The sequence below is a fragment of the Sesamum indicum genome, linkage group LG6 (genome assembly GCF_000512975.1).
Source record: "Sesamum indicum cultivar Zhongzhi No. 13 linkage group LG6, S_indicum_v1.0, whole genome shotgun sequence".
Taxonomy (NCBI): domain Eukaryota; kingdom Viridiplantae; phylum Streptophyta; class Magnoliopsida; order Lamiales; family Pedaliaceae; genus Sesamum; species Sesamum indicum.
In genome coordinates, this window is record NC_026150.1 from 10,788,771 (window position 1) to 10,803,142 (window position 14,372).

The 14,372-nt window shown below is 30.8% G+C and overlaps 1 protein-coding gene across 1 annotated transcript; it reads right to left on the reverse strand.

Moving 5' to 3' along the window:
* On the reverse strand, positions 467 to 2,220 carry LOC105164328 (probable aspartyl protease At4g16563). Its single transcript, XM_011082948.2, has one exon. The coding sequence runs from the start codon at positions 2,088 to 2,090 to the stop codon at positions 636 to 638; it is 1,455 nt and encodes a 484-aa protein (XP_011081250.1). The 5' UTR covers positions 2,091 to 2,220; the 3' UTR covers positions 467 to 635.

A 14,372-nucleotide genomic window follows, 5' to 3' on the forward strand; every position in this document is an offset into this window, starting at 1 on the left:
CAAAAGATTCAAAAAATATATATAATTATAATTTATAATCTGATATGACATTTCGACCAGTTTATCATAAAAATTGAATGAACATCTAACGAAACGACGGACGTTAAAGTTAAAGAATATTTATAATTTTTTAAAAAATAAAGAGGTATTTTATAATTATATCAAATTTTAAAAGATGTGATTGTGATTTACCTTTAATTCTTCAACTCAACTTCTTTTTATATTCTTGAAGGGACGGCATGCAGTAACTACTAGTAAAATTTGAAATAGTCAAGCCAATTAATCTATGAACTTTTAATAATCTATGAACATTTAATCTTAGTTCAGAGATAAAATATTTAAAAACCTAATTGAAAATAATTTTATTTTTCAAAAACATAAATTAGAAAATATATACATAAATACAACAAATTATGAAAGAATTCACAAATTTACATCTTTTTTTATCATCCCCATTTTTGCCCTCCAATTTTTGCTTCTCATCTCATAATTTCATCAGAACCCAAAAATCAGAAGCAAGAATTGCAATTCAAAGAGGATCCGACAACCCGCCAAAACTCAAACACCCGACCTGTTTGACTAGTACCAAAAGTCAGCCCACAGTTGACTTCCCGTACTAAGCGCGCACGTTAGCTCTATTTCAAAATATCCCACAAAGATGCGCACTTCCGCTTCGCAAATCCGACCCGCTTCGCCTCCAAGTCATAAACCACCTCAAACCCCTGCTGCTGGTAGTTCCCCAGCAGCCCCGCCGGCCCGCCACCAGACTCCTCCTCATCGCCGCCGTCTATCAGCATCATGCACCCCACCTTCCGCTTCGCTCCGCCGTCAAAAAACTCGTAAAAGTAATTCCTCCTCGGCATCACCACAGTCGAATTCCCCCCAAAATGTAACGCCAATTTGGGCACACTAGCGAAGAACTTCTCCTCCTCATTCCCGTAGTAACACGGGCTGAGCCCAGTCCGCTCCTCCACCGAACTCGCCCGCCGGTAAACTGCACCGACGCGGTGGTCAAACTCTCCCACCACCGATTCGTAGAACTTTCTCGGCAGCATGGTGAATGTAGTCCCTGAATCCACCACCATCCCACCATTACCTCTCCGGTCGACTCTCCTCAAGCTCTCCGGCGCCGGAATGATCCTTTTTCCGACCGTTATGGCCTCTAATCCCACGCAATAAAAATACGAGTGCTTGGGATTATCCAGCATCGGCGTGTAGCTGTAATAGACATCTTCCCTCTCGCTAACTTCATTCCTCAATTTTTTCTCCTTATTCTCATACCGACCCAGAATGAGTGGACTCGGCTTGCGAACTCGAGTCATATCAAATGAGTGCGAAATCAAACAGTAAGAAAAGTAGTTACCGATTTCGGGCGAGCTGGTGGCGAGCTGAGCCGGTAGAGATAGCACGCCGCGCCCAAATCCAGCGACGCCAATCGGCTCTCCGAGAGCGGTGTTGGCGCAGCCGAAGGTGAAATTGGGGAGTTTCAACGACGGCGTCGACATCGGAATCGACAGAGTGTCTTCGTAAAGCTTCGCGATGAAGCTTCCGTCGCCGTAGGCGTAGTAGAAAGGGGGGCAGGGGAAGGATTTGCAGTCGCTGATTTCGATGGACTCGAGGGGGCATTTGGCCATGGCGCAGAGGTCGGACGATGGTAAGGATGAATGAACGGAGGAGCAGGCGGCAGATTTGCAAGTGCTGCGGCGGGCGGCGGAGCTGAGGTTGAGGGGGCCGGGATGGGGGATGGAGGAGGGGGAGTACTTGCCTTCACAGAGGATGCACTCGAAGGGGTGGCAGGGGAGCCAAACGACGTCGCTGCCGGTGTCCATATAGAGGGAGACGGTCTGGGCACCCAGTGAGAAGGAGAGGGTGTAATCGCTGCCGGGAGCAAGGGGAAGGGAGACCTGGCGACGGTGGCGGCGGAAACGGGCGGCGGAGTGGGAGGCGGTGGATTTGAGGAGGTGGTGGGTGGTGTTGAAGAGGGTGGTGGAGAGGGAGTGGGATAAGGGAAGGATGAGAGAGGAGTTAGAGAGAGAAGAAAGGAGAAAGAAGAGAGCTGAGAGGAAAAAGAAGAAAACAGGGGAAGCCATTTGGAGGAAAAACAGAGTATCAGTCTTAGTTTTATGTACTTATTGAACTCTCTGTATGACTGTGTGTATATATATTGTGTATGTGTATTAATATATATATATATAGAGAGAGAGAGAGAGAGAGAGAGAGAGAGCGAGCGAGCGAGAGAGAGAGAGAGGTGGAGTGTGAGGGAGGGAGGAAGTCTTTAAAAGGGAGAACAAAGGAGTAGAGGACGATGAAGTTTCTCGTAGGATTCTTGACTGGTGGGGTGGGGGGATGGGGGGCTTGGAAAACTAATCAAATTATTTGATGTTCTCTTTCAAATTTATTAATAAGTATTTATATTTCATTCCTTTATTTAATAAATAAAATTGAATTTATTTTTTAATTTGATAATTTTTCAAACTCAACCTAAGTTCGTTCAATTATAAAAATATAAATACATTTAAAAATATTAAATTATTTGAACTCAATTTATGTCAAAACAAATTCGTTCCAACTCGATTAAATTATTATTAAAATCAAACCTAAACGTAAATTTTCAAGTTTGATAATGATTTAAATAAACTTGATAATAATGGGTTCAACTCGATTTGATTTGTTAACAACATGGTGGAGGATTTGTGAGTATTTTTTTAAGTCAATCAATTATAGTTATATTTTAAATTTTATTAATAATTATAAACTATTAAAATATGATATAATAGTTGTATAATATTAATCGAAAGTAATTTTATGTAAATAAATCTTAACTTATGGGATGTAGGTATAATATTTTTTATAAATTATAAATATATAATATTAATTATTTGTCATGAATAAATAATTAAATTGCTTAATGTGTGAGGGATTGTGGGTTGAGACTGATAGTTTATAAACGATTGGCGAGACGACAAGTGTGAGACTCTGCTCCGCAATTTAAAAGTGGATGCTCCACTTTGTTACTTCGTGAATATGATGTTTGGAAATGATCAACACATTTGTCTTTTATATTGTGTATATATATATAATATTGTGATCCTTGTTTTTTTTAAGTTAAATTTGATTGGATGGAATTAATTATACAATACGTATAATTGTACTTATTTTATGATGGATTTTTATTTTTGAATTACATCATATGATAAGTATAATACGTTTGATATTATAATATTTAGAACAATATATTAGAGGCCTTTAAGAGTAACTGATACCTTCATTATAATGGTATCATCGCAGAGGAATTCTGAAGAGATCTTCTGGAACCGTACACTCAAGATACTGCAGAAAGGGTCTTTGAGCTATTAATATTTCTTTAAATATTCAAGATATTCACGAGACCTCCGTACTTAGTGAAAAGGACATACGTCCTTATTTGTTGGACCACCACTGTCACTGTTATATCCTGATATGTACGGACCACTTCACACTGTAAACCATATCTTGGATCAGGGTGTACTTGTGATCGTATATTCAGACCGGCAACTATATATATTAGCTGTTCATGCTCAAGTACAAGTTGTGCTACCTCAACTATTCATACTCTTTCTCTTAAAGACCTTAAATTCTACACTGACCTGAGCGTCGAAAAGCCATCACCGGTACCCCTTCTGGCTTGGCCCTAAAGCAGTTTTGTTTTCAGAATTTACTACATGTTTAAGAGATTATCCAAAGCCTTTGGAGTAGCGAAGACCTTAAACACTTATCCAAATATCTTAAATACTTTATTGTTGTTTTTTGAAACAACAACACTGGTTGTATAATTCATTTAAATTTAACTAAATATTAATTTAATGTGGGTTTCAATTTAGAAAGTCCACAGCAATCTAATCCTAATAAGAAAATTTCTGAATATACTTAAACAAGTTATGAATCTTGCAACTTGACCTGCAAGGTAAGAAATTATAAAATCATACCAAAAATACCTTGATTGTATCCCGAATACTTGAGCCAGCAAGATGGTAGGAGGGACAATGAAGGTTGTGAAGTAGCCCACATCAGAACCAGTGCATTAGTACTATATTTATGTGGGCCTTATTTGCCTAAGCTTAAATATATACAAAAATAATTAAGAATATGTCTTACATTTTATTTTTCATATGCTAAAATTATGAATAACATGGTACTTTCCTACATCACCACCCAAATCCCTCATCTTCATCAAGTATTCTTGATTATGTGCATGCTGATGGGTGGGGACTTGCAAATACTGCTACTCATGGAATGAATATTTCTTGTCTATTATTGATAATTTCTCAAAAAAAAAAATTATTTTTTTAATGAAACAAAAATCTGAAATTTTTGAGAAATTTAAAAATTGAAAAACCTTAGTGAAAAATCAAACAGACAATAAATTAAAGGCATTAAGAACTGATAATAGTTCGAAATTTTGTAATCAATAATTTATTGATTTATGTAATGAATATAGAATAAAAAGACATAAAACCACCCCCTACACCCCTCAACAGAATGATGTGGCTGAAAGAATGAATAGGACTTTAGTAAATAAAGTTAGATGTATGCTTATTAGTTCTGGCCTGTCAAAATTTTTTTAGGGTGAAGTTGTTATGACTGCTGCTTATTTAATAAATAGGTCTCCTTCTGTTCCCTTACTAGGAAAAATTCCTGAATGTTTATGGTCTGATAAACCTGTTGATTTTTCTAACTTACGCACTTTTGGATTTTCTGCATTTGCTTTACAACTTGGTTATAAAATTGAACCTCGCTTCCAAAAATGTGTTAATCAACCTGGTTTTAAAGTTATAATTAGAGAAGTAACCTTTAATGAATTAGAAATGCCATGTCTTACTAATACACTTAGGACTTCTAAAGATGTAGATATAGAATCCATCTCTAATAAGGTGGAGATTCCTTTAGAGGATAACCAACAAATGGAAGAATATGGGGAAGAAAATCAACAGATTAATGAAAATCTTAATGAACCTAGTCTACAAAATTATCAACTTGCTATGGATAGAGAAAGAAGAGAACATAGACTTCTCTCTATACTAAAAGATTTTCATCTTGTTACGAATGCTGTTGAAAATTTTAAACCTAATACTTATGAAGAAGCATTAAGCTCTGTAAATTTAGAAAATTGGGTAAAAGCCATGAATGAAGAAATGAAATCCTTAAATGATAATAAAACATGAGTTCTTGTCCCTAAACCTAGTGATTGTACTGTTGTTGACTGTAAATGGGTGTATAATGTTAAACAAGACAATAACTTAACATGTTTTAAAGTTAGATTGGTTGCTAAAGATTTTACTCAAAAAGAAGGTGTAGATTATATTGAAATTTTTTCTCCTGTTTTTAAATACACCACTGTTAGAATTATTCTTACTCTTGTTGTTCAATTTGATTGGTAATTAAAACAAATGGATGTCAAAACTGCTTTTTTGTATGAAAAATTAGAAGAAACTATTTATGTGCATCAACCGTGTGGTTTTATAGATAAACAAAATCCTGATTATGTGTGTTTACTTAAAAAATCTTTGTATTGTCTAAAACAATCACCTAGGCAATGGAATAAAAAATTTGATGAGTTCATGCAATCTTTGAATTTTAATAGAAGTGCTTTTGATCATTGCTTGTATTACAAATATGACCAATATGTTCCTATATTCCTTGTTTTTTATGTAGATGACATGTTAATTGTTAGTCCTAGTTTAAAATAATCAAGGATTTGCAAAGTAACTTGTACAAAAATTTTAAAATGAAAAACCTGGGTAATATTAAGAAAATTTTAGGAATGTCCATTAATAGAAATAGAATTGATTCAACAATTTTCTTAAATCTAGAATCTTATGTCAATTCAGTGTTAAAAAAAAAAAATTCAATGTCAAACTCTAGACCCACCTCTGTTCCCTTAGCAACAAACTTTCGGTTAAGTAAAGAACAAAGTTTTAAGTCTGAAAGTGATAAAAAAAATGAAAAAAATTTCCCTATTGAAATGCAATTGCTCTGTTATGTTCTTGATGGTAAGTACTAGGTCTGACATAGCTTATGTTGTAAGTTGTTTAAGTAAGTATATGTCTAATGCTGGTTTACCTCATTGGAATGCTCTTAAGTGGCTATTTAGATACTTGAATGGGTCTATGGATTATGGTATAAGATTCTCTAAATGTAATGATGGTGTTAAATGAATTGGATACGTGGAGTCTAATTATGCTAATGACAGAAATAATAGAAAATCAACAACTTTATATGTATTTACTCTATGTGGCTCATGCATAAGTTGAAAATCCCAACTCCAACATGTTGTTGCATTATCTACTACTGAGGCTAAATATGTTGCTATTATAGAAGCTTTTAAAGAAGTAATTTGTTTAAAATGATTATTAGATGAAATAGGTTTTCTATAGGAAAAAGTAATAGTATTTTCTGACAGTCAATCAGGAATTCAACTTTGTAAAATCTCAGTCTTTCATGATAGACCAAAGCATATTGATGTACCACTTTATAAGGGATATAGTTGGAAAAGAAATAATCTACTTAGAAAAGATAAACACTGAGTTAAACCCTGAAGATATGGGAACCAAATTCTTCAAGTCCTAAACTTAGGATAAACTTTTAACCCATATCTATGCTTGTATATCTCTTTGTTTTGCAAGTACCTCCTATGGAGAACAATGGCTATGATGATAGTCGAGACCCGACCTTGGGCTTGGTTTCCTTTATGGGTCCAGGTCTGAGGTGGAGAATGTTAAAATTATGTGGCCTATGACTATTATGGAAGGCCCAAGCCCACAAATCAACCCTCACTTGGATGGCTCCTATTCCCCAAGCTGCTCGGCCCATTATCCGACCCGATCCAAGACCTACCCTACCCGACCCGGTAATTTAATTTAAAAGGTTCTACCCTAACCCTAACTCTCATTTTCAGCCCGCTCTCTCCCCTCTCTTCCTCCTTGGCTGCGGTCGATTCTTAATATTCTCCCCATCTCTGTTTCTTCTCCATTTTTCAGTTTCCAATGGCTTTGGAAACTCATTCCACCACCCAAACCCCCCTCTTTCACATATATCTTACCATCTATAAGATACCTCCTTGATCTGAAATTAAGAGATAACTTACCTACGAGAAATACCCAAAAAAACTTGCTAAGATCTCAGTGATATTTTACCTTTGTGGCTGATATTGTTCTCTGTGAACAAATCTTGGTGATCCCTTGGTGGGATTGTTGAGCAACCGTGAGTAAGGTTGCTAGCTTTTTATGGCCGTGTGCTTGCCTCTTTAGATCCGGCTCCCCAAGCCTATTTACCGTTTTATTTTTATTTTGTTATTGTGTAGTTCTCTTTATTCTTGTATTTATTTTTTAATATGTTTGTATATTATAAGGGTCCAAAACCCCACAATCATTATAATAGTTGGTTAGGGCATTTTTCTAAGCTATTGCTGAAGGGATTAACTCTGAACAGAATGCAATGAAAGATTTTGGAAAAAATAATTTAAAATGACTATAATTTTGAAATATTTACTAATATAGAGTTATCCAAACAACTCCAAAGGATTTATCACTAGGGATTTAAAATATCTAACTCCAAATCTCTCAATATAAATATAATCTTAATTTTATTTTGAGGCTTTTATCACACTCGTCTTCTCATAATGTAGTTATTCTAAGAGGGTGTTTGGCTAAATTTATAAACTCCTCAAAACGTCTTATAAGATGTTAGAGAGCTTATAAGATCTAATAAAGTGTTTGAGAATTTCTTTTAAAAAGCTTATAAGATCTTAAAATAAGATGTTTTGGATCTTATAAGCTCTCTAAACAAAGTTAACTTTCCTAATTTTCTTTATAAGATCTTATAAACTAGATAAAATTAACATGTCATAAGACAAAAATATCCCCATTCATACAATTAAACACACACCCACACACACTCTTCTCTCTCTCTCTCTCTCTCACACACACACACACTCTCTCTCTCTTTCTCTCTCTAGGATTTAAAAGATATTTTTTACTATTTAATTTTTCTAACATTTGAAAAGGTGAAAATACTTCATTATTTAATAATAAATTATTATAGTTAAATAAAAATAGGATTGATATTGATATTATATTTACTGAAAACTATAAATCCAAGACATTATAAATTATACGACTAGAAATATCATTGCATTAACAAAGAAAATATCAATTATATATCAATATTAATATTCGACTAGCATAAAATGTATATATATATATATATATTATTTTTGTCAAAAGTTTAGGTAATAATTTGTTATTTTCTTTTTGTTATAGTAAAAAGATTAGCTATTAAATTTTTATTTGAAATTAAACAATGTGTACTACTTATAAAAGCGTTTTAAAATTTTTTAAAGCAAAATATGTTAAGAAATAACAACTTATTTGATTCTAACGGTATCGTGTTCATTTTAGTCGTTTCACTAATAAAAAACCTTATTAAGCCAAACACCATAATATCTTATAAGATGATTCGCATCTTATAAGTTTTAACATCTTATTTTATCCAAACACTTTAACAGCTTATTTTTATAATAAGATCCAACATCTTATAAGCTTCTAAAACATCTTATAAAATGTAGGAGCTTATAAGATATTTTAAAAAAATTTAGCCAAACACCCTCTAAATTGTGAGTTCGTCATCATAAGTCATTAAAATGTTCTCTCTTAATTCTTCGAGGATTTTTGGCTGAGTTTATATACTTTTCAAAATATCTTATAAGATTAATTGTTAATAGTTTAAAAAAATACTTTAAAGTTTTTAACGAATTATTTTACAAAAGAGTTTTTAAAATTTAAAAATAATATGTTAAGAGCCTATATATAATAAAGCTCTTTTCTTAAAAAAAATAGGAAGTTCGTAACTTATTTTTAAAATCTCAACGAACCCCCTCCAAATTAATTAAAAAAATCATCATTATTCACATTTCATAAGTAAATTCATTTATTCTTATCTAAATTCTTCAAAAACTTATTTTCATAATAAAAGTCAATATTTTATAAATTATAGAAATATTTTACATTGTATTCGAATTGATGAATTCAAAAATAGGAATTACAAATCCTTTGAACTCGTTTGAATAACTCCGCGTTAGAATGGATTTCAAATCCCACAACCCAGATTTCAAACTGTATTCCATAAAATACGGTATATTCCAAATTCTTCTAAAAAAAAGTTGTTTGAAATACTTTTTTTTTCTTCTTAAATCCATCGATCCAAATACAACCTTAAATAAATTTCATCAAACATCTTCGACACACTACTGCAGCAAGTGGGGCCCATCTCCCACCTCACCAACCAAATTAATTATTCAATTTAATAGTCTTAAATAGTATAAGGTGGAAAAATAAATATCTTAGGTTTGACCAAAGAATTTTTTGTTTCTTTCAACTTTGATTTATGAAGTTGTGTACGGGCCGTCTTTAACTCTGACGTCTGTATAATTTATGTAAGACAGAATATTTTCCGAAAATACGTACTTTGTACCGAAGAGAAAATAAATGAGCGAAAGCGTGCTCGCGTTTCTATATATCTGCGGGTACATGAAGCAAGCAAGTACGCCTTCATTAAAGTAGGGGCACAAGGTGCAATATACTTGCAAAAATTAGATTCATTTTGTTCACCTCTTCTAAAAATACAAATAATTGCAAAAAAACCCCTTAACAAAAAAGAATCAATTATGTGCCCCTTCGATGCTCGGAGATCTTGCGGAATTCTTTTGTCATGATTTTATACTTTTGATCATAATAATTAGTTATGACGAGATTTATGCACGTACTGAATTTTCAATTATTTTAGAAAAGGGATCGTTTAGAAACGAACAAAAATGTAAAAATACAAGTAACTACAAACCCCCCTTTAATAAAACGAAGAAATCACAATCTGGCCCCCTGAAGTTTTGAAATCGACAGTCGATGCCTTTGACGTCAGGAGGTCGTTTTGTTATCATGACTTTTTTATGTTTTACCATAATAATTAGATATGATGATGATTTAATTGTGTACTGAGTTTTTTTATTTTTTTTAAAAAGAGTCGTTTAGAAAAAGAACAAAAAAAAGCAAAAATACAAATAATTACGAAACCTTCCTAATTAAAAAAAAAAAAAAAACAATGTGACCCTCTGAACTTTTGACATGAACGCCCAATGCCTTTAATGTCAAGGAATTATTTTTTTTTTTATCATAATATTTTTTTAAATTTTCAACCATAATAATTAACTATGACGATTGTTTAATTGGATCTTTAAATATTTTTGAAAAAGGAGTTGTTCGGAAAAAAAAAAAAAAACCGTAAGTGTTTGAGGAGATAAAGGTTGAATGTGGGGAGAAATTGGACAGCTGGTGTGTTTGGACAGTAGGAAGAAATCTCAACTGGAACTGGGGACCTATACGCAAATATCCCCAACATTTACATCTGGCGGTAGTTTAAACGTTGCATTTCCACAAGGGTTGCTTTCTATGAAACAATTTGAATTTCAAAAATTGTAATTTAAATTACTTAAGAATATGAAAATATTTGAATCTGAAAAAATAATTTGGAATTAGAAATTAAAAAATGATTTCCAATACAAAATGGATTTTAAAATACCTCATAATAATTCAAAAGATGGCTAAAAAATTATCACCAAAGGATGTAAATTTATTTGCAATATATATAAATTATTCAAATAAATTTAATGAATTTGTTATTGTAAATTTGAAATTAGTTTATTCAAACACTATAAGAAAAATGATTAATAACTGCGAAAAAAATTTGATGCTAAAATCAGCGTTAAGCTAATTAGTGAGTAAAACTTTCGTTGTTAATCTATATTATTTAAAATCTTTTAAATAATCCGTTGCTAAATTTCTAGCAAGTTAATTTTTCTTGCTAAATTTATTATTAAATAATATAGATTAGCAATGAAGTTTTACTTGCTTATTATCTCGACGTTAATTTTTTTTTTTGTTGCTATTGAACAATTTTCTTGTAGTGAAATAACTTCATATTAATTGGAATTTAAAATCGTTATAATATACAAGAATTGCTAAATATGTAGTTTTCGTTTGAATTTTGTTGAAACATATAATTATTGTAAGACGAGAAAATTTATTAGGAAAAAATACAATTTTGCCCTCCCTAAACTATTCTTGATGTAATATTTACCTCTCTAAATTAACAATGTGACGCTTACCCTCTATAATTAAATTTTTAGACAATATTGTCCTTATATTATATATATAGTTCAAAGAATTTCTTTTTCTAACAATTATGCATTTTAAGTTTAATGTTTTTTTTTTATAAAGAAAAGTATCTTTTAATTATAACAAATTATATATAGTTAGTGAATTTTATTATATTTTACAGACTGAAAATTAAGTAATAAATGAGTACAATAAATACCCTTCATGACAAGATTTTATTAATTTGGTAATAAAATTAAGTAATTAGCTATTTATTCTTTTAGATAAAAATGAGTATTTAATTAATTTTCTGAATATATTTTCTTTGAAAAATATGATGAATATTTATATTTATTCCCTTTTTCTAAAAATATTTAACTTTTGATTAATCATATATATTTGTCAATTTCTTTTGACAAGCATATATGAAATGTTGGTTATATTATATTTGTTGTGTAACTACTATATAAATTAATTTATACTCTATTTTCAATTTAATTTATTTCTTTATTAAAAATTTTAATTAAAAAATAATTTGGTGATGATTTATTGTAAAAAATTACTAATATATATTGAGAATAATATAATTATTCAAAGTATAAGGGGTATTTTTATCCAATTAAGAGGGCAAATGTTACATTTGTTAATTTATGGGGGTAAATGTTACACCAGGAATAGTTCAGGGATCAAAGTATATTTTACCCAATTTATTATTATTAATTTAATATATTTAGTCGAGAATCCATCAATTTAAATACCATTTGAACTGTTTTTTTTAAGTATCTAGAGTTGAGTTATCATATTAATTTATGGTAAAAGTTAGAGACTTATTTATTTTTTTATTATATAAAAAAAGAAAATTATTTTAATATATTTAAATTAATTAATAGAATAATAATGCAAGTCCGCAACTTCCATTATTATTATTATTATTATATTAATTTAAATATATTAAAAATGATTTTCTTTTTATATAATAAAAAATAATTAAGCCAAAAGTTAGATCATAATAACCATATTGTTAATATTATTACTTAAATTTTATGTATTTCAAAAATCAGTCAAGAACTTTGTAAGAATATCTTTAATCATCATTATGGAAGAAAAATCATAGCCAAGCTTAATTTAATTTGCAAACAACTCCAAATGCTATATGCAATTTATGGTAAAATTAAGAGATACTCTAAATTTGATGTATATATACTTATTTTCTTGTGATTTGAAAAATTACATTTAGTACTCTTAGTATTTATTTTCGCCCAACAAATAAATCATCGTGTTAGTTAGATTCATGAAATTTGTTGATATTAGAAAAAAGATTGAATAAAAATTCATATTTATTCCGATTGACTTACCATTTGGTCAGAAAAGATTTGTTGGACTTGCAATAAATCAGTCGCAAGTCAATCAGAGCTAAATATGGGTTTTTATTCATTTCTCATATACCAGTATATTTCATAAATTTTGACTAAGAGATGGATCTATTTATTTGACGAAAACAGACGCAAAAAGTACTAAATGTAATTTTTCAAATCACAAAATATTTATGTATAATTATATCTATATTTAAAAAATAATAATAATGTAATTATCCCTCAAAATTATTTTTGCAGGATTAGGCGACAAAATAATAGTAAGTCATCATTTTTGGAGGATTAGGCGACAAAATAATAGTAAGTGAAAGCCACTATATTATCATTATTGCAGTCCAAATATTTGCACTCATAAAAAGTTGGTGAGGATAATATTGGATAGAGCTTTAATTATAATTTTTTTTATACTTAAATCAATGAAATCATTATGAAAAATAGTTTGAGAATACATATGATAAAAGAACATATTTGGTGTTTGCAGCCTATGTTATTTATAGAAATGAATAATTTATATGATTGAACAAGTACAGTTGATTTAGCGATGACCGTACACATAAAGATTGGTGTGGCCTCGAAAGATATCATATGTTTACAGTTGCTCAAATCGGTTCTATCAGGATAGTCAGGTGTGGATAAGGTTTCGTACATACTATTCACACTAAGGTACGTGAAAAATATTATGAAATTACAATTTTACCCTTGGCATGCAGAATTATTCCTCCAAGCAGCGGGCGATGCATGGAGCCCACAATCCCCAGAAACTCAAAAGTGAATTCAGATAAATGGTTGATGGATTTGAATGTAACGTTGGGACAAACTTCCCATTTGTCGATCCTACCTTACTTTTACTTGTTTGACACTATTATTGGAGCCATGCCTAGAGGAAAATCCTATTTGCACCAAACGACAACATGACTGCATAAAACGACACACCCACCATGGCAAAATAAGACCAAGTATAGGATATGGTATAGATATGGAAGTGTTTGATTTGAAAGTTTGAACACCAAAGAAAAATACAAAGATTGGAGGAGTCCACATCCTTAACCTATCCACCATGCTTATTTTAGCCTCTACCTACTTGTGTTTGGTGCTCACCAAACTTTAATCATCACTATCTATAAATTATGAGCTACAATTGTATATATAATGGTAATTAATAATTTCAATACTTCCAAAGTAGAATGTGACAAATCACATTTTATTTTTCTATATATTTGTGACCATTAAAGAGAATATGGTCCACAATTTAATTTATATATATATATATATATATAAATATATTTGTAGCTTGCAATTCTTTTTATGCCCACATATCTAAATCTCACCTATATGTCTACAAATCCTTTTTTTTTTTTACAAAAGACTTTTTTTTGGATCTTGCAAAATAATTATTTTATTATCTAAAATTAGAATTATTTGATACCATATATACCATCTTATTAATATTTTATTTTATTTTTATTAATTTGAAGGGTATTCAGAACTTTTTTTTTATTTAAAAGCCCTAATTCAGAAACCAATAAGAAAAAAATCGAATTGTAATTAACTATCGGTTAATAATTATAAAGAGTATATATTTTTGTAAACATTTACAAGGAATTAATAAAAAAACTATGCTAATGAAGTTTAGTTTAGTTGGCGAAGTTGAGGTTCCATGACATTTAAGGTCATAGGTTCGAACTCCACCAATACTGCAATATTAGATATTCGACATCAATGATTGTAATCAAATTATTTTTAAATAATAACAATTATCGCTTTCATCTAAAAATAATAATAAAAGAATCACAAATAGTACTCCACTTTTTATTTT

Excerpts from the sequence above, each read along its gene's own strand:
- LOC105164328 (XM_011082948.2), bottom strand. The coding sequence starts at position 2,090 with ATGGCTTCCCCTGTTTTCTTCTTTTTCCTCTCAGCTCTCTTCTTTCTC.